Genomic DNA, 25036 nt, shown 5'->3' on the forward strand with positions numbered 1-25036 from the left:
GCAGCGATTTCGGCTCTAGCTTGCTGCCGGGTCACGCCAAGACCAGACAACATCTTGAAATTACTCGACGAACCATCGGTTTTATTTGTTTTGTGTCCAGTTAACGTGTTTTCTTGAGTGTGTGCCATTTTAGGTTAAAAGAAATTGTAGAGCCCTTTCACTTCACGTGAAGATGGAGGACCAGTGAAGCTGTTATCTTTACGACGTCTAGGACAATGCATAGTGGACGACCTCAAGGACGACTCCTAGGATGACCTTGAGAACGAAGCCTAGAGGACGACATCCAGGGCGACCTGAAGGACGCCTAGAGGATGACGTCTAGGACGACCTCAAGGACGCTGCCTAAGACGACCTCAAGGACGTCTTCTAGGACGACCTCAAGGACAATGCCTCTAGGACGACCTCAAGGACAACTTCTAGGATGACCTCTAGGACGACCTCAAGGACAACTTCTAGGATGACCTCGAGGACGACTTCTAGGACGATGCTTAGAGATAACGAGGGATCAGGACCTCTCTATCTAATAATGCCAAGGATTGAAGGCTGACTTACGCTGGTTGCCCCCTCTTTTTGTTTTTATTTATTCATGCTTGCCAAGACCAATGGGGAGTTTTCTGTTGACATATGAGGACACATTTTTTCCCAGACCTTGGCGTATAACAGCTTCACTGTAGAAACAGTGCTTTTGGCACGATCGGACGGTAAGGTTGAGTAGAGAGCCTAAGTTACTGAGTTCCCAACTGCTCCATCGGGGTTATGTGGTGTTTGGCCCACATTTGCAATGAGAGCTGTAAGGAGGTGACGAGCGCATTCATCATCTGCGAGTGTCGCCGCCTTTCTGCCTGCTTTCCACCTTGCCATGCAAAAAAGCAGCATGTGCGCAGTTGCAACCAATCTTTTGCTGGCGGCAACGTTAATAGAACAGCTTGCTTGGGAAACTCTCTTAAAACCCGGACCGCTTGAGTCCACCGAAACCGAACTGTATACGACTACAACTCCGCCCTTCAGCGGAGTGTCAAAAAACTAGTTGCTTTACATAGCTACAGCGAGATATCATTGCGAGATGGCACCACCGGCCTTCGCGTGACTCAACTGGACCGGTATGTGCAGCCATGCAGTTTCCGGAGTGGCCACTCTGGGAGAAATGGCGGCGTTGCGATTGCATCTAGTTCGGTTCTCGGGTATGGATCGAAGCCACTTTTTCAAAGTAGTCGTCTATGGCACTCTCACAACTAAGGGAAATTACCATTGTTGCAATGCAACAATGGCGCCAGTCGGAGGGTGTGTGGGTGGGTGTTGTAGGTAGGGGAAATCCGTTGTCCTTTTTTTTAGTCTTTACTTGGGCAAGTGTGTTCTTTTGAATTTTCATGCAATACAACCAGCTTCGGGCACCTCTGTGGGAAATTGTAACGAGATACGTTACCAAGCCGATTCATGCGGTCACTTTAACGGCTTTTACAAATTTGTGGGCACGCTGTAGTGCTGCACTGCGTGTCCCCGAAAAAAAAAAAGTAAAAGTGTCTTTTTCACCGCAAAAAGAAGCTATGCATCGCAGAACGCTCAGTTCGTCCAAATGCAGTGCTAAGTGTTCGAACCAGATTCCCAAGTTTAAGAACCATTTTCTTATTTTTTTTTCAGTGGGAAAATGGTGCCCGCTTTCGGGAGTTTACCCCAAGGGCTTCGTATGCCATTTTCCCATTGAAAAAGTAATCAGATCAGTTAACTTTGACATCTGGTTCGGATCGCTAGTGCTTCGTTTATGCGGCAAAAACTAAAAAGAGACAGAAAAAAAGGGGGGGGGGGGGTGCTTTTCTAATGCCCCCCCCCCCCCCCCCCCCCAAAAAAAAAAAAAAAAAAAAAAAAATAAAAATGGCAAATGAGTAGGAAGATAAATTCGAAACCGAAATTCGACACTAGCATACGGAGAAGCAGGAACTAGAAAGCCATGAAATCCAATCCAATCCAAGCGTAACTTTTCGAAGTTCGCGAAGAGCATCAGAAGCTGTGATCAGAAGCTGATCGGACTTCGCTGTTTGTGGTTGAAGGTTTTGCCACCCTTATTCTAGTATTTTAAGCGACATGTGACCGTATCACGGGACGAACATACCGGTGATACCGCAGCAGGTCTGCCGAGCAGGCGAAACGCACAATGTCCAGCGTGTCGAAGAGACGCGCGGCGATTGCCGCCTTGCTGGTTGCCGCGCTCGATTCCGAGAGCAGCAGTTCGAGTAGCAGCGACGACGAGAACTGGGTACGGTTCGCAGGAGAAAACCTCGACGCGCTCCTGGGGGTGCCGGAGAGGCAGCCCAGGACCAGCGGTTTCATGGATGTGGTCCGGGCCTACTCGGACTCTGAGGTGAGTGCGTGGTACGAAAGCTTTCAAACAGGGCTACGGTTTAATATACTCTGTAGGTGATGACACACAGCACGGTGAGCGTTGCGACGCGATCGGTAAACTCCTATGCGGGTCGCAAGTCCGTCTGCTCTTTGCGGAGGGTTTGCGATGATGTCAGAGCACCGAGCTCTTATTGGCTGATCGAAATAGTTAGCGTCGTTCTGACGTCACTGCAACTTCTGCGCAAGCAGACGATTTGCTCAGAGTTTGGCCAGTTTATGATCTCGCCGCCGAGTGAGCCAATCAGCCCGCGGCGTAGAGTGAGGGGCGTGAGCGCATGCGCGTTAACTCCGGGCTGCTTCCCGCTGAGCGGCGAGGGCTGCCATTCTCATTCATTCGCCCAGTGGAACGCATGGGGTTGACATCCAAATTTCGCTTCTTTCCTTTTATTTCGCAGCCTCTGGTAAGGAAATGATGTAGCGTTTTACCTCGGTGGGTTAGAAGTGCAACGAATGAAGTTTTGTCAGTGTTCGACCGCAAACATTCATTAAGGCGAAAAAGAAGTCTGCCCGTAGCAGACGATATGTAGCCTCAGCAGTGCTCTGCGCTGAAAGCAAGTTGCGTCAAAATGGTAGTCATTTCCCCTTTGCTCCCTCCTTTCTCTCTCTCGCTTCCTCGGCGCTTTCCTCCTCTCCAGCGCCTTTGGCGCCACACCTACTGGCCAGACTAGTCCAATATATGGCTCCGAGTAGCCTACGTCGAGAGCGTCTCTGCCGGCCAGACGGCACAACTGAGGAAAAAAAGAAAGTGGAAAAAAAACTGTCTCGTTGGCCATGGAACCCAGGCGCATTCGCTTTCCGCTCGGCGCGTCTGCTCTGACCTCGACGAACGCTGGTTTGAACACCGCACCCGAGATTTCTTCTCTTCAATGCGTTCATAAAACTGTTCTTGCTGCCGTTGAGGCACGAAGCTGGGGTCAATGACGACGCTCTAAGCAACACACGTAGCACAAGTGCAGGGTTCTTCATGACGTGGCACACCCAGAAAGCGACTTTAAAAACAAGCACATCTCCCATTGCGAAGCATGTGAAACCGGGAACTGCGACAGGGTACCACTAGCCGCTTATTCAGTCAACTGGTGGCACCGCTTGCAACCAAGGCGAGGACAGGAGTTTATCTGGCAGCTGATGTGCTCAGTGTCCATACCTATCTTACACCGTGAGCTGGACTCAACGAAACTCGATGATGATGGAGACACAGACCGCAAACATGCGCCACGTTGAGACACAGGAAAAATTGTCAATGAAAGCGGCATCAGCGCGCATGTGCGCTGCAAACCCCGTGCACCCTCTTTTTTTGTACATGAGCATCTGTGCTCCGCTTCACCTTACAACGGACTGCAACAGACGCTGCGAGCCGTCGAAGCCATTTCAACTTTCCGTGAATGGCATGTGGCCTTCAAGAGGGGCGCAGTGACCCGTATAGTCACGTGACACGTCCATAGTGCTTGATTGGCTCGGATGCCTCATAGCGTTCCCTGCAGACTACCGTAAACCAAAACTGGGTAGCATTCCGGTAATAATTACTGCAGGGGCCATGGTAAATAAACATACCTCGTTGGCTAATGGCCGTCGCATTGGGAGAGGCGGAGCCTGTTGCCATCGGAAAAGGATAGAAGTTTGTCGACGCTCGAGGTCGGCGAGGTTATTGCTACTATTTGCTCTTCCTCGCGCAAGTTGAAACATGGTGGCACCAGTGTGCAAATAGCCCCTAACCATTTCTGGTTCTGAACTAGACGGCGGGTTTCGTAGTATTTGCAAAGCCAGATATACACGCTATCTTCTGGAAATGGTCACTTTTAACACTGTCCGACTTAATTCACTCTTACGATAAAAGAATGGTGAGTAAAAAATGAGGAAATGTGAACCAGAAGTGTGCCGGGGCTTTGGAACGGCCGCGTAATATCGGGACGGGGACCAATTGCCGAGTTGGCACCATCCTGGTGCGATGACATTCCATGGGGGTAAAAGAGGCTTTTCGCAGGTTTTGATCAGTCTAGGTGGTGTTGGCCCGGGTGGCTGTCATCTTCTGCGCCGCCATTCAATCAAACGCCACTTGCAAAGAGGACGGGCTCCCGTTGCTCGCGCAGTTCCGAACCCACTTCTTGATGAGCCGAGCCACGACCGTCTCGCTGACGAGGCAGTTCTACCAGTCCGGGCACTACCTGGAGAACACTGGCCACGGAGGCTGCCCCCAAAAGAGCCCCGAAGAGCACATACTCTCTTTTCTCTGGTATGTTTTACGTGCACCTCCTTTAAGGCCCGTTCACTCAGCGATGTTTCACAATGTTATGTTGCGAAGTGTCCGCGAGTTACCGGCGCACCCATAATTTGTGTGGAGTGTGCCAAGCTACTTCTCGACTTGTTTGGCACGCTTTATACAGAGTACCATTGTTTTAGAGATGTCGGTACTGTCCGTGCGGTGCTGACTACTCCATTTGCACGAGCGTCAGGTAGCTTGCAGTCATATCTTGCATTGAGCCCCTATTTTGGAGTCGAGCATAGTGAAATGCGACCATGTGAATGGGCCTTCAATCTCCTATCCTATATGAAGCTTGCATCTTTTTTCTTGAAGGACACCAAAGCAATTTCTATGCTTGTAGAAATCAAAGCAGTTTCCTATACACATTGCAAGAGACGTTGTGGTTTCCTAGATACATTGTGAATGTGCATCAATCTTTTTCTTTCAATCTTGAGGACTTAAAAGCACGAAAAAACAAGGACGAGGAAAAGACACATACAACACGGAATGGCTTTGTATGTGTCTCTTCCTCGTCTGTGTTTTTTTGTGCTTTTAAGCCCTCCAGTTCGTAACAAACCAACTAACCCAATTTAAAGTGTTTTTTTCTTTGGCTTGCAAATCTTTTGACGTTGCAAATGACCATTTCTCGTAGATAGTATGCGCATTCGACCTTACAAATGTTGCGAACACTCCGCTCTAGGAAAATGCAGTTCCAAGGTCACCTCAAAGATGGCGCCAGTGTTCTCTCATCTTAAGAGATCACAAGAACTGAGTCGCGAGCAAACGCAAAAGTGTGAACAGACCTCTAGACAACTGCTGGAGGGAAGGCCACTGTGCCTGGTTGCAGGTACGCCGTGAACAATTCGTGCATCCGCGAGGTGGCTCGGCGCTTCGACACGAGCGAGAGCACCCTGCACCGGAACATGGACAAGGTGCTCTGCTTCCTGTGCTCCCTGTCGCCCCGGCTCATCGCATTCCCCTCCGACCTGGACCTGCTCGCCGGAGAGTTTCAGAAGGTACCCCAAGGTTTGAACTCCGCCCTTCCAGGGGACCCGGGAAGGAAATGCCTGGAGGTGGGAACTTTGAGGGATGCCAAAATGGTCCTCGAATTTGAGAAAAAATTATGCCGGCTCAATTGTGCCTACTAAGACCGGGTTTCTCGCCGACTTTTTCGCTAAGTGTCCAGATTAGGGCTCATGGTGTCGTGGGACATAATTATGTCATGAGACATCATGACGTTTAATGACCAGCTTCAGTGTCATTTCAAGCAATAATATCATTTGACGACGTAATGTCATGTGACGTTCAGCATCGCATGATGTCGCACTGTCACGTGACATCATGGTGTACGCGCTGTCATGTGACGTGGTGTCGCGTGACATTACAATGTCACGCGATGTCGCAGTCTTTCGCAATAGTTCTTTGCAACAATTCTTAGAAAGACACCGACGGGGTATTTATGCTCGCCAAGGTTTTTATTTGGACATAATCTATAAGAGCCCAACTACCCAGAACGTAATTTGTGGCTCGAAATTCGCTTTCTTTCCGCCCGAAAAATAGCCGATAGAGAATTGGCTGGTTTTAGTCGCTACCATTCTCTTCTCCACGGTCATGTGGCGTTCAAACTGTGTGTACCAAATATACTCAATGTCGTGGGTTATCGAAGGCACACAAAATAGAAAAGAGTATGAACCCCATTTTCGTGGCCTCCAAAAAATTGCAAATGCAGTGATCGAAAAAGAAAAAAAAATTGCACGGATTACAGAAAGTATGTGTACATGTCATTTTCAGTACAGCTACGTACCGCGGGCTGGACGGTGGACCAACGTCGCGACGGATGTAGGGCTTCTACTTTGGAACTGTTGTTCGTTTTAGCAGCCCATCAATCTTCAAGCGTAAAACATTGAGTGAAAGGGATGCAAGTGTGAAACAATAGCACGACAAACGGTTCACAGAAGTTCGTCTTCATCTGCTTCGAAAACCAAAAAAGCAAGAAAAAAAAAGAAGAAAAGAAACTTGGTTGAGTGTAGTTATTTGACTTTTGGCCCTAATCTTCTGTGCTTGAGTTTTGGTTTCGAACAGTTGAGTTTTTTTGCCTTATGAAAAATGCAGGTGACTCTGCAGCAAAATATTGATTGGCTAGTCTCCCAACACCATATTAAATCGCCTGGCAAATAATAAAAAATGACCGCATCTCCGCATGGTGAATGATGTTGATTGTGGCAAAGCTTGGTGGCGCTGATGATACTGATTTTGTTCATAGGTAGTGCTAATGATGCTGTTTTTTTTTTTTATTGCTCATAGGTAGTGCCGAGTTCCGGGTTGCTTTCGACTTCATTATTACTGCTTTATGGTCGGTGAAATGCAGAGCCAGTGGTTCTTCTAGCGGATCAGCTTGGATCCGCTAGAAGCCGTGGGAACGCATCTCCATTGCTTAAGCCAACGGTCCATGTCAGAAAGAGAATGTGTGGTACGGATCATGGTTATATACGCATTACGAAAATTAAAAAGCGCAAAAGACAAGGACAAGAGGGAGACAACACAGGACAAGCGCTTACTCGCAACTGACGTTTTAATTCGGAAGATGAGGAAGATGAAGAACCCTAATGTTAAATGTTAGAAATATTTATGAGAAAGGAGTGAAAGGATCTGAAAAGACTGAGAATTGAAAAAGAAAAAAAGGAAATTAGTAAAAACAATAGGAAATGATGGGCATGATTAAAGTAATAGTGAAAGAAATGACAGTGAATATATTAAGAAACAGAAAGAGGAAGGTAAAGCAAATAAGAATTTCTTAATTTGCTTTACCTTCCTCTTTCTTTTTCTTAATATATTCACTGTCATTTCTTTCACTATTACTTTAATCATGCCCACCATTTCCTATTGTTTTTACTAATTTCCTTTTTTTCTTTTTTTCTTTTTTCTTTTTCAATTCTCAGTCTTTTCAGATCCTTTCACTCCTTTCTCATAAATATTTCTAACATTTAACATTAGGGTTCTTCATCTTCCTCATCTTCCGAATTAAAACGTCAGTTGCGAGTAAGCGCTTGTCCTGTGTTGTCTCCCTCTTGTCTTTGTCTTTTGCGCTTTTTAATTTTCGTAATGTTTAACCAACTAGGCCAACAAAACATTTTGTTATATACGCAGCTGAGCATTTGACTGCAGCGCCCTCTCGTCTATAAACGTTGAGCCAATGCATGCAAAGTGTTGTGGCTTACAACCACGGTGCTTACGACAAGAGACAGGACGAGGTGCAGCCGATGTAGCTTCCAGAGCAAAAACGGTTTTTAATGTCCCGTGCCCTCGTTTCGTCTCGCACATCCCAGGCGCGCGCTCACTTCTTTGCCCGCCGCCTCGCGCTATTTATTGGAACAATACTCAAACACAACACTCCTTCCCCATCAATGTTTTGGCTGACTCACACAAGAATACCTCTCCGGTGGCCTACGTTGTCGTATGCTACTTCGAAGCACTGGTGTGGTCGGTACCGCTGTCTCTGAAACAGGCTCCATATCGAGGGCAGCAGGCTCTGTCATGTTGTCTCGAGAACCACCGGACGCCCTTCGTGGTGTTGCAGCTGGAGTGTCGACATTTCTTCTCTGTGCAGACGAATCTTCGAAGTGTCTCGGACGGACATCATCCACGTGCACATACCGATGCTGATCTTGCACTATCACGACGTAGGTTGATGCACTTACTTTCTTCACAACACGTCCCACCAACCATGCAGGATCTGTCGGACATGATCCCCGGACGAGGACTTGGTCGCCTTCTTCAAAAGTTCGCCAAGAGCCTCTTCTCATGTCGGCGGCTGTCTTGATTTGTTGCTGGCGATCTCTCAAGCGTCTCTCCATTTCAGGATGAAGGAAGCTCAGACGGGTCCTAGGCTTCCAAGAGAGAAACAGCTCGGCTGGAGTTTTGTCGGTCGTACCAGTTGGGGTATTTCTGTATGCAAACAGGAACTGGTCGACTCAATGTTGCATCGATTTCGGTACACCCGTCCGTTGCTCGTCGATTACCTGCCTCAGGAGGTCCCGCTTGACGGTTTGCACACACCGTTCCGCGCTTCCATTTGAGGCGGGATGGTACGGAGGACTTTTTGTGTGGCGTACCCCATTCATCGACAGAAACTCTACGAACTCTGTCGCCACAAACTGGGGTCCATTGTCTGTCACTACCTCTTCTGGTAGTCCAAACGCGGCGAAAACACTTCGCAATCTTTCGATAGTACATTTTGTCGTAGTGGAACTCATTAGAAACACCTCTACCCACTTTGAATGAGCATCTACAAGAATCAAAAACCAGTTCTGATCCCGGTATGCAAAATCAAGGTGCACCCTTTGCCATCTGCGCGTTGGCCAACCCCACGTTAATAATGGAACACGTGGTGGCGCGTTCTGCGTTAGTTGACAAGTACTACAGTTTTTGACAGTGTTTTCGACATCATATGTTATCAAAGGCCACCACACGTGACTACGTGATAGCATTTTCATTCTGGTGGTGCCTGGATGTCCCTCGTGCAACAGGGACAACACTTTTTGCCTAAACACTTCGGGAATGATCACTCGATTTCCCCATGTTACACACCCTTGGTCAACCGACAATTCGTGATGGCGCACAAAGTATGGTTGCAATGCCTCATTGTCCACATGTGAAGGCCATCCGTTCAGTGTGAAAAACAACACTCTTTTCATCACACTATCCTTTTCAGTTTCTCTCCTAATTTCACGAGCTGACAATGGCACTTCGTCCACTGCCGAAAAGAAACTGACGTAGTCTGAGCTATCGTTCACGTTGGACAAAGGCAGACGTGACAGTGCATCAGCATTCTGAATCTGGCTACCCTTCCGATAAACCCACTTGTAACTGTAGGCAGCAAGTAAGAGAGCCCACCTCTGCATCCTGGCTGCTGACATCGCCGGAATTTGTTTTTCATGACCTAACAGCCCTGCCAACGGCTGGTGATCCGAATAGATGCTGAAATTTCTGCCATACAGATACTTGTGAAACTTTTTCAACCCAAAAACAACTGCTAGGGCCTCTTTTTCAATTTGGGCGTAGCCCTTTTCAGCCTTGCTCAGAGTTTGTGATGCATAAGCAATCGGTTTCTCATCATTCCCAACTCTGTGAAAAAGAACCGCTCCCACTCCGTACGCGGAAGCGTCGCATACAAGCCCCAATTCCTTTTTTTGGTCATAGAACGTTAAGACGTTTCCATGCATAAGCCACGCCTTACTTCTGTTGAATGCGTTGTCTTCTGCCCTTGACCAACGCCATTTTGTGCCCTTCTGTAATAAGTCATACAACGGTTTCAGCCCGGTTGACATGTTCAGCACAAACTTGCCATAAAAGTTAATCATGCCCAAGTAGGCGCGCAGTTCTGATTCATTTTTGGGGCATGGGGCCTCCCGTATGGCCTTTACTTTCTCTTCCGATGGTCGAACCCCATGTTGATCTATCACATGTCCCAAATAATGAACAGACGTCTGAAAAAATCGGCATTTTTCTTTCTTTAGTCTGATGCCTTGTTGGCTGAACCGTGCCAGCACGCTTTCCACCTTTTCATAGCAGTCCTCATAAGTTTCGCCCGCTATTAGTACATCGTCTAGATAGCACGCGACATTTCTCAGCCCTTCCAGTACTTTGTCCATGACGGACTGAAAAATTGCAGGAGCACTAGTGATGCCGTAAGGCAATCTCGTGGACTTAAACAAGCCAAGGTGTGTGTTCACAGTGACCAAATCTTGTGACTCCGGATGCAATTCCAGCTGCTGGTAGGCTGTAGACAGATCAAGTACGGTAAAGTACTTACAACCACTCAGTAAAACAAACAAATCTTCCATGAGCGGGAGAGGGTAGTGATTCGTCCGACAGACTGGGTTTAAGGTCACTTTGTAATCTCCACACAACCGGACCTGTTTGTTTGGTTTAGGTACCACTACCAAAGGTGTCGCCCACTCACTTTGCAACACTGGTACCAATATTCCTTTTGTTACTAATGATTGAATTTCCTGTTTACAGCTTCTCTTAGCGCATAGGGCACAGGTCGCGGTTTGCAGTAGACAAGTGTGCTTTGTTCCTTCAAAACCAGTTTGACCTGTTGTCCCTTTATCAAACCCACACCTTCTCCAAAAAGTTCCGCCTACTTCTCAAGGAGCCTTGCTTCCTTTTCTTCTCTTACACTGTTTACGCATGACCAGTCTAGCCTCAGCTCTTCTAGCCAGTCTCGACCAAGCAGCAGGGTTACGTTGCCCCCTGGTGCCTTAACTACAATAAGAGGAAGTGTCTTTCTCTGTCCATTGTGCTCGACTGGTACTGACAACTTCCCAGTCACCGTGAGAGAATTGCCCCCATACATTCTCAATTTAAGGTTGCATGGCTCCTTGGGAATATTTGCCCAGTACTTCACACACCACGATTCTGGCACTACCGACACGGACGCTCCAGTGTCTATCTGCATTCTTACGAGCTTGTCGGCTACTTTAACATCTACTTCATAGTTACGCCTTCCCGTTTCACACGCGTACACTGTGTAAAGCTACATATCATCAGCTCCCTCACTTGCGACGTGTTTAACGGAGTCTGTTTTGAACCTACAAACTTTTGCCAGGTGTCCGACCTTTTTACAGACATGACACTTGTACTTGCGGTACTTGCAGGGCTGTCCAGTGTGTACCTGCCCGCTGTAGGAACATGAAGACGTGGTGTCTCCCGTATGACCGGATGTCTGTTTAGTCGTGGAAGCTCGTGGACCCTTATTTGACTTGCGCCACGGTTCCCTTTTCTGTTGTAGAACCGCGTTCACGTCGTCGTCTTCTCGTTGGCTAGACGACCCTTGACGACCTGCAGTAGGCTGAAACGTGATGGTTTCCTTGCGTGCGAGCTCGATGCTTTTAGCAATGTCACACGCGGCACCAAACGTCAACGTCGTCTTCTTCAACAAGTCGGACTGTGTTTTCTTGTCTTTTAATCCCGCGACGAACCTGTCGCGCAAAGCATCATCCAAGAAACTGCCGAACCCGCAAGTCGACGCGAGCCTCTTCAGCTCCACTGAAAAAGTGGCTACCATCTCCTCTTCCTTTTGGTAGCGACGGTTAAACTTAAACCGCTCGGCTATCACCATCGGCCTCGGAGCGTAATGACCTTTCAGAACCGCCACCAACTCCTCCCAGCTTTTCTCTTCTGGTTTGACTGGATGGAGTAAAGTCTTAAGAGTCTTGTACGGTTTCTGGCCAATTGCGGTGACAAAAGCAGAGAGCCTTAGGGCTTCACTTACCTACCTTTGTAGCCTTTAGGTAGTGTTCGAATCTTTCGACGTAAGATTCAAAATCTTCGTCACCATCCTCCACAAATGGATCGAACCTTCCCAACCCTGCCATGTTCGTTCGTTCTTGCCATGGCCCGGTGGATTCCTTCTACGATGCCCGTTGCAGTCGTGATGGACGTTCCATACCTCGTCGCCAATTATGTTGTGGCTTACAACCACGGTGCTTACGACAAGAGACAGGACGAGGTGCAGCCGATGTAGCTTCCAGAGCAAAAACGGTTTTTAATGTCCCGTGCCCTCGTTTCGTCTCGCACATCCCAGGCGCGCGCTCACTTCTTTGCCCGCCGCCTCGCGCTATTTATTGGAACAATACTCAAACACAACACAAAGTTTAACGCGATTGTATACGCATTTGACCGCAGCGCCCTCTCCTATATAGACGTTGAGCGGCTACATGCAACGTTTCATCCATGACATCCCCAGCTCCTGAGTTACTACCACATCTCAGAGCCCCCTGCTCGTCCCGCAGTCGTGGCCGAGTGGTTAAGGCGATGGACTAGAAATCCATTGGGGTCTCCCCGCACAGGTTCGAATCCTGTCGACTGCGCAAACATTTTTTCTTTTTTTAAGAAGACAGATGGGATGGCGATTGATGTGAGCACGGACGCCGGATGGACAAGGCTACACCCTAAGGAGCTTCGCCCCTAAAAAATGTTTTGGAGGGTGTTAGTGCTTTTTAACGACTGTGACTTAACGAGTGCACGATTGCGTCCCTCGCTTCATTGCTCTAATTGGCTCACTGGGACCAGGGGCAGATCCAGAACTTTGTTTGGGGGGGGGGGGGGGGGGAAGGGGGGCAGGGCAGAAAATTTGAACAGATATTATTCTCCCATTCTTTTTTGTGCACATGGGGGTCCACCCATGTCAAATTGGCCTCCGAGAAGAAAGGGGGGCCACCGCCGTCGCCCCCCCCCCCCCCCCCCCCCCCCCCCTTGGATTTGCCCCTGACTGGGACTGTAGCCAGTTGATCGAAGTCCAACCCCAGGTGTGAGGGCACAGCATATTGTGACTGGTCGTGGATGTCTGTCCTTTGTGCACCAGGTTGCCGGCTTCCCAGGAGTGGTGGGGTCCATGGGGGGCACCCACGTGAACGTACGCTGCCCGGCCCACAGGCAGCGGCCGGTCTCCACAGACCGCGAGTTGTCTTTGGCCGTCCAGGTAGGTGCATGCTACCACCGACTCTGTACTGCCCCAGAGCCGGCACTCCTCGAGGTGGCTTCCCCGCAAGCGCCGCAGTCAGATTTGGCGCATGTGACCCCTTCTCCGTTGACGAGGAGTCGGCTGCAAAAGAAAATGAAGATGATACTCTCCTCCGCCATTGAGTTACTCTAACCGACGCCAGAGCCGTATATGGGGAGAGTTTGGCCAGTCTATGATCTCGCCGCCGTAACGCCCCCTCCCGAGTGAGCCAATCAGCCTGCAGGGCAGAGCGAGAGGCGCGAGCGCATGCGCGTGAACTCCCGGCTGCTCCCAGCTGAGCAAGGAGGGCCGCCATTTTCATTCATTCACCCGGCGGAATTCATAGCGGAATGCATGGGATCGACATCCAAATTTCGGTTTTCTCATTTTATTTGGCAGGTTCTGCCAAGAAAATGATATAGTGTTATTCCTCGGTGGCTTGAAAAGCTAACGAATGAAGTTTCTCCACGTTTGAGCGCAAACCTTTATTTGGGCGAAAAAGAAATAAGCTTGTAGCAGACGACGCGTAGCCTCAACAGTGCTCGGCGCCGACAGTGTTGCGTCAAAACGGTGGTCGTCTCCTCCTTGCTCTCTACTCTTTTAGCGCTGTCTTCCCTTTCCTTCACTTTCCCCCTCACCAGCGCCTTCGTCTCAACACCCACTGGCTGGACTCTCCCAATATACGGCTCTGACCGATGCAGGCCGTGAGCGACCCCTGGCTGCGTTTCCTGGACGTCTTTGTGGGGCCACCCGGGGACAAGCGCAACATGGCCCTCCTGTCCCTGTCCCCCCTCGGAAAGCGGCTGGAAAGCTTCGACCACAGGTGGGGACGCTTGGGACACATCATGTGCTGGCGTTACTATAGGACCTTTTCTTTGCAAACGCCTCCAGTCTTCGACGTCCCAGCAAACTTCCGGTTCACCAAAGGAACGAACAAAGCCCACCTTAACAACGCTGCCTGAACCGTCGATGAAACATTTAACCACCCATTCTCCAGGTGAAAGCCAAAAGAACCAACAAGCGCGATATGCGTATTCTTGTAAACCAAATTGTCTCCTCCAAGACGTTAAGTCGTACAGCCGAAGGCCCTTGCTAAGTCTCCGACTTTGTGGCCTGTCTAGCGTTTATGCTTCCTAGCACCGGTGACATAAGCACATTCGACGGTCTTGCACAGACGGAGTGCTCGGAAGTCACTTTGGACGCAAGCAGCGGTTCACTTTTTTAAACAGTAAAAGGGTGTATAGTCGGCGACAGGTTGAGAGTGAAGTGAAAGCTCCCACCTCCTTTTACTTCAGCAGAGCGAACGCCGGAGGGGAGGTCGCCTCCTCCCCAGCGTTCACTCTGCTGAAGTGGAAAGAGGTGGGAGGAGCTTCCCTTGAAATTTTGACCTGTCGCCGACTCTTGGCCGAAGTCAGTTGACGGATCACCACATGGTGCATCCACTTGGTGTCGCTTGCCATCGCTATGCTATTGGCCCAGCCCATATGGACTGATCCGGTGGAACGTTGGATGCACATTGCCTGCGGTGAAAAGTGACTCGTTATTTGTTTTTATGGTGAGCGTAGAAGTTTGTGCAAATTTAGCGTACTTCAAAAACAGTCCTTTTCTGTTGCCCATGAAAGCGGTGCCGCTGGTGGCACTAGGAACGCTATCGGCCCGTACCTCCTCACGCTTGGGCGGCGGAAAAACTGCAAACAACCACGCAGAGTGGGCCGCAATCGACGGCGGTAGCTGCTGCACGGATGGAGGCCACGTTGAAGGAGAATTGTTTTTAGCCAGTGTGCCATACAATGTTTGCAGCGGGTTCCGAGAACGGAACCTGGGCGGCGACGGAGCACGTCGCCATGGCACGACCACGTGGGTATTTCACAACGTCGGCTTCCGGAGGGGGGTGAGGGGGAGGGGGAGGGAGAGTGTAGCCGAAGGTTATGTGGATGTAGCAGGAACGATCAAAAGACAGAGAGTGCTCTTGCGATCGTGCCGGTTTTTTGGAACGGCGGCGGCCTACAGGGGGGAGCGAGAGAGAGCCTCGCCGCTGTTGGCGTGCACGTGTCGGGAACGACGGGGAGAGGGAGAGCGGCGCCTCTGACGTAGAGGGGTTTTGCGTTCGTACCCGAGCATTTCTGGCCGGGAAGGGGCACCAACAGCTACCATTGTAAAACCGTTTTTGAAGGACGCTCTTTTGTGGAGCTCGTCAAGTGCTACCTCTAAAGGCCGATTCACACACTTGCAACAGCTTACAACTGCACGCCTTATGGTGATGGGCCAAACTTTTGTCAAATCGAAAATTCGGTGTCGAATCTTGGGATTTGGTGAACCCAAACTTTTCCTAGATTTTTCTAAAGATTTGCCAAAATACATTGTTACCAGACTTAACGTTAATGTTTCAATTTTTCTGGCGAAAAAAAAGTTTTTTTTTTTTTCTTAACTTATTTGCAACATGTCATGCATATTGACACAGTTGTTACTAAATAAGGTGATTGTATTGGTGTTGTTTTTGTGTTTACTGGCAATTTTATAGTGACTTCTTGCAGAAGTGGCATGACGAGGTCGGGTAGTAGCGAGCGCCGTCACGAATCGAGCTACTAGTTTCACATTTGAGGCCTCATTGGCGCAAGCCTGCAAGTGTGTGTATGTTGTTAAAACAAAGGCAATACCTTTATTTTAACACCAGGACAGATAACAATATTATTGTAAATGTGCATGTTGCCTCCCATATTCGCAACGTCTTGCTTTTAACCTTTAAAATGCCGGTTTCTGGTGTTAGGACACACACAAATGTTTTGGAAGATGGTAAGAGTTAGGAATGTTGGATGTGCAATGGGGGTCGAGCATGACAGTACTGTGTTTAGTTTTGTGCGCACTCATGAAAACCGCAAACTAACACTAATTGGAAAGCAATATTATTTTCTTTTGGCACGAACAACTTGCGAGCCAAAAACAGGATTGTTTTTTAATTGCGAGAAGTGCTTTAAAGTAATTGTCAGATGCTTCAACTACCTTGCTGCATCACTCGAAAGGTCAAATAAAAATCTTGTCCTGAATAAACCGCATCATTTGTGACCTGCGCAGTGGACTGCGTAAATTACTGGTCGATCTTCTGTTCTTGAGGCAGAAAATATTAAAGAGAACCTTACTTGCAAAGGCTCACAAACGCAGTTACCGTGTGCCTACTCCACACCTTGCCGTAACTGTTGGTTGTACTAAACTGTACGATGGTAACCGCACCGACACACAGTACCCATTTGCAATCCATGGCCCCATCACGTTCTTGTGCATGTGCAGACATTTGCCGAATCTGTGCCTAATTTTCCTTTAAAAGTTTGGCATCTGCCTATCTTTGCCAAATCTGAAGTCCGGTAGATTCGGTCTATCACTAGTGCTTTAAGACTCCCTATGACACGAGAACGCACTGGCACTACCTGTCTGTCGGGTTGCCGTGGAACATTTTTGTTAGTTTCTATACATTTTCATGCATTCTTTTTTTCTTGGCTCGAAAAGCTTTTGATGTTCTAAACAACCATTTCTCCTAGATACTACTTATACGTTTGATCTCAGGAATACTGAAAAACCTTCGCTCTAGTGAAATGCAGTTCCAGGGATGATGCCAGTCTGTTCTCGTGAGAGCCTAGATTGAACAAAGGATCCAACTCAAACCACAAGGAGCGTTTGCAATTTAATGGTGGACGCCTCCTGCGGAGATTGGTCGCAGGTGGTCACGCGCTGCGTCATTGTGTGGCGAGGAGGGCAGCAGGCAGAAAAGCAGGGACACTTGCAGACGACAAACGCTCTCATCACCTCCTCGCTTCTCGTAGTGCAAATGCGTCCTATTGGGCAGGAGATCGAACTATAGGGGGCACTCTGACCCGTTTGTTTTCCCCACGCTCGGTGTTTACTCAACACAAGGCCTGTGCACATGCCGACAGGCCTTATGGGCATAGCAATGTCATCTTCTACAATAGAGCGCGGGGCACAGCTTAATGTAAAAAATACTAACAATCGACGAAGCGACGTTAAGTGCCGGATCTATCCTCAGAGAATGCGAGCTTGACCCACTTCGGCTTTTGTGCTGAGCTGGGATCGTGCATGCTGCATTGTTCATGCAGCCCGTAGTGGGGAAAAAAAAAAAACCCTCCTCCCCCTCGCCGGAGAGCACGCACAAACTCTAGACGAACGCTGACGCCGCGTTCGGTTATGTCGGCCGAGCGCTGCGTCATTGTATTTGTTGTCCCCATCCATGTAGTTGTTAAGTTAACCGCTTGGGGCATCACGGTCTGTCCTCCTCCCCAATAGACCACGTAACCCGATTGAGCCGTTGCAAACTCTGTAATGTAGGCTCTCAGATGTTTTTTCTTAGAGATTCCAAAAACTCGATAATGGGCCTTGAGAATGTCGGCTTGCGTCCCACACGGCTCAACACCCTGGCGCTGCGTCGACGCAGGTACCACCTGTTGACCGACGTGGTGTATCCGCCGAGGGAATGCCTGGTGCCCCCGTATGGTGAAAAGCCTTCCGACGATCCCGAGACGCTCGCCAAGCAGGAGTTCGACGCGCTGCACGGTGTCACCCACGCCGTGGTGGACGACGCGCTGGCGCTTGTCAAGCGGCGCTTTCGGCAGCTCTCGCGCCTCGAGTTCTTCACGCTCGAGAAGATGAGCGACTTCGTGCTGGCCTGCTGCGTCCTGCACAACTTCCTCGTTGACGCGGACGACGTGCAACTGGACCCCGTCGAGGAATCGGCAGACATGGAGAACGGCGAGGAGGGTGAGGAGGTCGAGGGCTGCGACCTCGCTTCCAACGAGGAAGAAGCGCTGCTGGAAGAGTTGGGGGAGTTGAAGCGGTTGGCGCTGCGCAAGCTCGTCGTCGGGGCCTAGCCAGCGGGGTTTGCGAAAGGACTGCGTCCTCGCGGCGAAGTGACCAACAAGTTTTTCGGTTCGAATTGCGCCGAATTGTTTTTGTCGATGTCACTCATACTCCATTTGTACACAATTTTTCATTATGTCATGCTCTATTGTGCATTCGTTTTTCATCTGAACTTGAATGTTGCCGAATGGGGGACGAGCAAAGTGTTCACTCATTGTTCGTATGACCATTGCCATTTTGGATGTCCCCGATTCGCCATAAATATTTTAAAATCCTTGACCCATGCTTGTCGTTTGTCTCGCTACCTGGATATAGAAAAAAAGATGGCATCAACCTTGCAAATATTTCGGATGGAGAAAAACAAGGTGCAGCATAGGTATGGCGGAGTTGTGCAACTCACGGACAAATGCCCGAATCAGCTTTGGGCTGCACTGCTAGTGTGGGTAGCCCATACCGACCGTTTAGTAAGAGTCCGGTTTCCCATTCTCGTTTGGCAACAGTTGCTATGTTTGATTTGTCCACATGTCCTGCACCAGCTGCACGACAGTGTTCGATTTACGAGTGCAGCCTCTCTTAAAAAAAAAAAAACAATATGTACACTGCCCTGCAGTTTTCTGCACCGGTGCAAGTAAATCGAACCAGCCCAGTAACTGCCACATCATGGAAAGCAAGCAACGCACGACGACGCTTTGTATACTTAAAATAGAAAGAATAATTACACGGAGGACGTTTACGGACAACGATGCTCTTTCAGTTAGCGACATATGTTTATTGTGGTCTGTGAACGTCCTCCATGTTCTTATTCTTCCTATTTTAAGTATTCATAGTTACAACATGCTCGCTTTAACCATACGGCACTTTGTACAGTGCAATCCACTTATAATGATAATGAGAGAAGCCGAAGATGCAATCGTTATAATAGATTATAGTTGTATCTGAACTAGAAACTGATAATCTCTAGTCTAGAAATTCTATAAACTGATCGTTATAAGCGGTACATCGTAATATGTGGTATCGTTATAGGTGGATTGCACTGTAGTAACCACTCATCGGTGTAATTATCATCCCCATCACCTTAATTCTGGTGCATACATAAAGTTGGCGGTGCCTATATCAATATGTGCCTGCAGAGGAACCTGGTTTACAACCGACCACGCCTCGCCCGCCGTACGTCGTAGCAATAACAAACTCCGCTCTCTAAAACCGTTTATTCTTCGCCGCGCTTGCGGCGAGGCTACGTCTGCGTGGCCTGCGAGACCATCCTGTCCATCTCGAGCAGCGCCAGCGCCCTCCGCAGCAGCTGCATTTTCTCGGTGTGCCTCTGGTCCCGCCTCCTCTCCCGCTCCTCCCTTCCCTTCTCCCTCTCCTGGTGCAGGTCCCGCATCATTTCCAGGAAGGCTCGCACGTGCACGGGCCGTCGGCGCATGCGCGGACTCGCCGGCGTCGCCATGACGTCGTCCTCTTCCGCCACGCTGTCTTCCGCCACCCTCGCCGTCGCTGCCCTCGTCGTAGTCCGACCTGTCGGAAGAAGGATCGGTGGCCGAGTGTGTTGGTGCACCGCAGCTCGGTGCGCCAACACACATGAATCAACAAGATGAGATCACAATGGTGCTTGCGATTTCTAGCGCTCGAAACATGGGGACCAGGACTTGTAGCCTGCGGGCTGCGTCCCAGCGAGTTGCGAACCGCGTGTTTCAGACCCCCCCCTTATATACAATACTGCAAGAGGACAAGAACATGACGAAAGTTCTTGTCTTGTCCCTTTCATTGATCTTATCCTCTCGCGCTATTATATATACGATGCTGTGGCTACTTGGAGACCATCAAACCGAAATACAATTTTGATATTCGTGCTCCCGGAGACTAAATTAAGAAGATTTAAATATCTCTTTTCTTCTTTTACAGAACCACTACGCTTTTCCTTTAAATGTACACACATCGCAGTTATTACCCGTCAAAGCCGGCTTGGGCGGCAGCAGCTCCGCGTCGAGGGAGTCCCGCAGCGCCCGTATCCGCGCCAGCTCCTCTTCGTAGCGCGCGATGCGGGGGCTCACTGCTATGTTGCGCCGGTGCCAGCCGGGGGCCTTGCGGCGCTTGAGCACCGTCTTGTAGCGGTTCTCGCACTGCTCGGGCGTGCGCGTGTGCCCGGTCAGCCGGAGGATGTCCTTGGCGATCTTCTTGTACATCTCACGCTTGGAGCGGAAGGTCTTGAAGGGCCCAATCTGGGGCAGGTAGCGCTTGTAGTAGTCTAGCAGGACCTTGGTGTCTGTGTCGCCCCACTCTATGCCTGCGGGTGGCAAGCGAGATGTGCCGGTGAGGGTCACTCCGTTCTGCTCTGCGTGTCACTTTCATGCGGCGCCTTGCTTACGAGTAATGTTGCCATTGCGTTTACGTACGAGTAATACTGATTTGCGTATTGCTTCACGTGCGAGCAGTATGGCTTTATGGATTGTTTTATGAGTATGAAACACTGCCATTGCACTTGCCGTGAAATACCGCAGAAGCGCCCACTTTGTTCAAGTGCCCACTATTAGCATTTCCCATACCTGGGAATTCTGCGAATTGTACGTCAAGCACCCAATTTGACCGGACAAGCACCCATGTCTGGATTAACCCAGTTTTCAGATCCCCCAGTATTTTACGGTACATGCGAGCAATATTGCTTTACGTATCGTAACGTGACCACTGTTGCCATTGCTCATACGCAAGATGACTTCAAATTTCTTGTCTCTGAGCTTGAAACTGCCGGAACGAGAAAGTAATCTTGCTCGCCTGCATAACGGTAACTGCTCTCGCGGGTTTCCATACGAGTGATATTGATACGCGTCCTATTCAGGCAGTTAAAAAAATCTTTTTGGGGGCAGAGTTCAGTGACTCATCAAGTTTACTTTAATCTGGTGGAAGTTAAGAATTGCGGGACAAGCACCTCCTGCAAGGCCCTCACCCCTTCAACTTCAGCAGAGTGAACGCTGGAGAGGAGACCCCACCAATCATGGTGAACAGATAGCTTTGTGGAAGGGACTCGTCCTGCTTTTCTTAACCCGTAACAGACCATAGACTTGTTCACTCTTACAAAAGCCCCAATCTGCAATTGGACAGAGTCAACCCGCGTTACCTCCGTTCCTCACGATGTTTGGCACGGGAGACACCGCGACGGTGTTCTCTGCGCTGGTGCTCGCCTCGAGGTCTTCCGCCGGTTCCATCTCGATCAGGATCATGTGGTCTGCTGGGGGGGAGAAAGGAGTCTGATTTGGGGGAGCGCATCTCGACACGCCGACAACACCGAGGAGGTTGGGAGCGACGAGCACTCCAGCGTCCGACCCGGTACACTCGGTGGCAAGAATGGTCGAGCACATTTTTGCGCAGCGTGAATGCAAACGCCCGATCCGCAGTGCCGACACCACCTAGAAGACAAGGCCTGCGGTTCTCATGAATGCAACGCCAAGAAGGATGCGTGGGCCACCTGGCGGCGACTCTCGTCAAGCTTTGGCGCGTTTGCCGCCCAAGGCGGGTCGGGGACCCAGTAACGACGACGTCATGCACAGGACTTTGCCTTCTTGGTGGTATTGGCAGTGCCCTCAAACTGCAGCATAGGAGAAATGCCCCTACCCCAAGAATAATTTTGCCTCAAGTTACAAAAAAAGATTCAATTTTTTTTTTCTTTTTTACTGTGTTTTAAGTTGTGCTGAAGTACAGAATCTCTTCATTTTAATTGTTTCAGTCTTTGTTAATATTGTATTTTTATCTTTTTATTTTCAAATTGTTTTTGGCATTTGGATGCAGCTATTTGCGAGACATCCTTGTTGCTGCAGCCTGCTGTAGTAAACGACAAGGCAGGAACGTAGCGGTCATTTCGCCTCCTGTGCAATTTTCCGACCTTCAACAATGCTTACACGTCTCGAGCACGCGCGTGAAGCCGAAGCACAGTGGAAGGCACGGAGCGTGCACAGGAGGCCGGGCGTTCGAAAGACAAGCCCTCCCGTTTTCACTGTTGGGGACGATAGAGAGTGTCTTGCGAGTTTATCTGTTTTAATGCCGTTTGACCCCCCCAAAGCAAATGACAGTTCTGTTCATGTCACATCCGAGTGAGGGCTGTCAACTGACTTAGTGGCTTAGCCCTAAAGCGGCTTATGACTTTTGCCCGTGTAGGGCTTCAACCGTGATCTGCTCCGGAACCTTTTTGGTAATGAACCTTTTCCCGAGAAGAGTTCTGCGCATGCGCGCGCACTCCTCATATGGTAGGAAAAACATGAATTGTGGTCGACGACTTGAAACTGAAGTGTCGGAAGCTCACTGGGGAGATGCCCTACCTCTCCCGTTCCCTCTGCATTTCATGTGTTACCGCTTTTCTTAGGACGAGTGCTACGCTATTATGTACGATGCGGTTTCTTTGCAAATGACAGCTCGTGCTGCTAGATAGTAAGAACTTTAGGGAGCTCTTTTGCAACCCCGGTGCATTCGGGCCGAGATTCAGTATTCTTGCTTGCTTCAATCGCAGAATTACCATTCTGCTTGCAGGAAAGGTGCAAGGGTGCTGGAAACAATGGCGAAATGAGTCGCAAGAATCGTTTCGCCCCAACTTCCTCCAATTAAAAGTTGGAGTGAAAGGAGAACAGACTGCTGGCACATAATGGGGGGGGGGGGGGGGGCTCGCCACCACAGAGCTAGTGGGTGGTGTAAACCGCTGTCAACTAAAAGGGCTCCGCCGTACGCACCCATAAATTCATTCGATCCCATGCATCCGTCGCTTGGTGCCATCTTTATGTGGATAAAGTCCATTGGCTGGTACTTTACAAGGGCCTAATCTTCGTTTATTCCTGAGCTGACAGTGCTGTGGGGGCTAAGCGACTGCCGAACCAATCAACCGTCTCCCTTTTATCACCTGACCTACCCCCTCTGTGCGTGAATATGGGTGGGTGCGTTATCACGTGGCCAGATTGACGCAAGTTTCCCACCATGATGGGGAACATTTTCGGCAGATCAGCAGCGTTTACAATACTGTCTTCTATGGTCTGCAATTGGTATACGTGCATAAAGGTTACGCTTTTATCACGTGATCAAAACTTCACAGTGAACAGGTCAATTTGAAGCCGTACAATGTAACTGACAAGCTCGGCAGCCTGTTTCCTTTCTCACGTTTAAGTGAACGTTAAAAGGCGCGCAAACGAGCAAGTATGAACAGAAGGGGTTCATATCACAAGAGCGAATGACATTTTAGCGAACGGCGACATTTGAGCGAATGGTCGTTTCAGCGAATAACGGGGGCGCGCGTTAACCCATCCGTCGCGCTGCGCTTTAAGCCGCTTCGCGGCGACAGTCTGCGGCGGCTCATTACAAAAATATGAACTCACTTGGCCCACCCGAAAACGCCGCTTCGCGGCGTCCGACTATTCGCTAAAGTGTCATTCGATGAAACGTGGGCGTTCGCTAAAACGTCATTCGATCAAATGAGTGCCTCCCGAACAGAAGGCTGGGGTGCAAACGAGCTGGTGGTGGTGGTACATAGTAAAAACACGCAGGTCCCAATCTCCGAGTGTTTTTACTATTAGCAATGCTCCCAGTAGCCGCCAACGTCCGTCTAATTTTTATGACCCCAGTGGAGGGCGTCGGGCAGCCGTCGAAAAAAAATACGCATCCGCACGACAGAACAGAAAGACGCGGTGGAGTCGTTTGAACTGTAAAACTGCGCTTAAAGTAGCAGTGCCTACAGTGCGCAACATCCTCACTTGGGTCACCCCAAGTGCCCGAAGCAGGTGCTTGCCCGCACCTGCACGCACCGGATCCTGCACTCACGCCGACTTTTTGCGGCTCTACCCCAACCCAACCAAACCAGCCTGCGATAGAATATCAGTAGTCTGTAGGAGGAATCCATTGCAGACGCCGACTACAACATGGTGTATTTTGCCTTTGCTTTCGCGGACTAGAAAGACAAAAAACGAGGGAAAAAAAATCTGGCACAAGCGTAACAAGCAATTATCGCTCAGGCACGCTCGCGAGACGCCATGGACGTCACTACGTGTTCGAACGCTCGTGCACCCTCACCGGAATCTTGACCGTCCAGCACGGAACACTGTAGTTCCTCCATCGGATCGGAAATTTTTGAGAACGACAGGCTGCGATCCTGTTCGTCCTTGGTGAAACGTGTTCACGTCTGACACAGCTGCAATCGCCGTTCAACTGAGGCTATCGGTAAATGCCGACGCCCGCTTTGTTCGACTGAGAGCCGCCCTGGTTGCCCCGGGTTGTTGTTGCACGGGGTCTCGGAGTGGTCTTCTCCCTGCTTCTCCCTCGCTAATCGGTTTCCGTACTGCGCCTGCGCACCTTTGAATGATGATGATAGTGAGTGTTCAAGTATTTTCGGTTTCGGTTAGAGTGCGCTCTATTGCATTTGTCAAGGTTTTACGGTTTTACTGCAGCCAGAGTACAGTCAAATCTCGTTGTTCTAAAAGTAATTATAACGAATTTTTCAGATTTAAAAATATTTCAAAAATCTCCTTCCGAATGCCTATTAATTTCAATCCAAAAAAACGTTCAGCCTTTTCACTGGTGAAGAAGGAAGATCAGCGTAGCTGTACTATGGAAAGTAATGGCCGGCCGCAAGTCGGCAAGCCCATAGAGTTATTACAATAAATAACTCTATGGGCAAGCCGTATGTATTCATGCATGTCTGTTTGCGGCGCAATCTCTTTGTATCGAGAGTCTTGTAAGACACGCCAACAGAAGCAAGAAAGAAACACGCAAAAAGACAGCAACGAAAGAGAAATGGTTAGCACGTGTGTTCAAAGTTCGCCAACCGTCACTTTCGCTCAGTCAAAGTTAATCAGTTCACATGACACCGTCGTTTTAAGCGAGTGTTAGCCCCTCCAGCCAAAAGTAAGGCAGCGACTATTGGCCATCTTGGTCACCTTGGTCACGCCCCCGATTTTTCAGACGAGTCTGCCAACATGCCTCGAGCCACCGCTTGGAGCATACTACATGGGTGTGTTCGTTGGTGAAACCAAGTGCCTGCTCCAAACGGGCACCCATGATAG

At 49.5% G+C, this 25036-nt stretch overlaps 3 protein-coding genes and 1 non-coding gene across 5 annotated transcripts; 2 read left to right on the plus strand and 2 right to left on the minus strand.

Annotated features, from left to right (window-relative positions):
* The first annotated feature begins 1959 nt into the window (after positions 1–1959).
* On the plus strand, positions 1960–18284 carry LOC120849285 (protein ALP1-like). Its single transcript, XM_040221475.2, has 6 exons — positions 1960–2356; positions 4485–4627; positions 5484–5652; positions 13005–13121; positions 13844–13965; positions 17584–18284. Exons 1-6 carry the CDS (start codon positions 2150–2152, stop codon positions 18014–18016), a joined length of 1191 nt encoding a protein of 396 aa, XP_040077409.1. The 5' UTR covers positions 1960–2149; the 3' UTR covers positions 18017–18284.
* LOC120849289 (uncharacterized protein K02A2.6-like) lies at positions 8548–9166 on the minus strand. The gene has a single exon (XM_040221484.3). The coding sequence runs from the start codon at positions 9127–9129 to the stop codon at positions 8608–8610; it is 522 nt and encodes a 173-aa protein (XP_040077418.1). The 5' UTR covers positions 9130–9166; the 3' UTR covers positions 8548–8607.
* On the plus strand, positions 12429–12510 carry Trnas-aga. Its single transcript has one exon. It is a non-coding gene; the product is annotated as a tRNA-Ser (tRNA).
* Positions 18285–19199: 915 nt separating the features above from the next.
* On the minus strand, positions 19200–24320 carry LOC120849277. 2 transcript variants are annotated; one of them, XM_040221468.2, is made up of 4 exons: positions 24048–24320; positions 21121–21231; positions 19957–20292; positions 19200–19523 (listed from the first exon to the last, which is right to left on the minus strand). In XM_040221468.2, the coding sequence occupies exons 1-4, from the start codon at positions 24088–24090 to the stop codon at positions 19240–19242; spliced, it is 774 nt and encodes a 257-aa protein (XP_040077402.1). In that variant the 5' UTR covers positions 24091–24320; the 3' UTR covers positions 19200–19239. The 2 variants fall into 2 exon arrangements, with proteins under 2 accessions (XP_040077402.1, XP_042142623.1); XM_042286689.1 differs by having other exon boundaries at positions 21121–21228; positions 24048–24316.
* Positions 24321–25036: the final 716 nt, after the last annotated feature.

The sequence above is a fragment of the Ixodes scapularis genome, unplaced genomic scaffold (assembly GCF_016920785.2).
Source record: "Ixodes scapularis isolate PalLabHiFi unplaced genomic scaffold, ASM1692078v2 PGA_scaffold8__174_contigs__length_109621045, whole genome shotgun sequence".
In the NCBI taxonomy this organism is placed as follows: Eukaryota; Metazoa; Arthropoda; class Arachnida; order Ixodida; family Ixodidae; genus Ixodes; species Ixodes scapularis.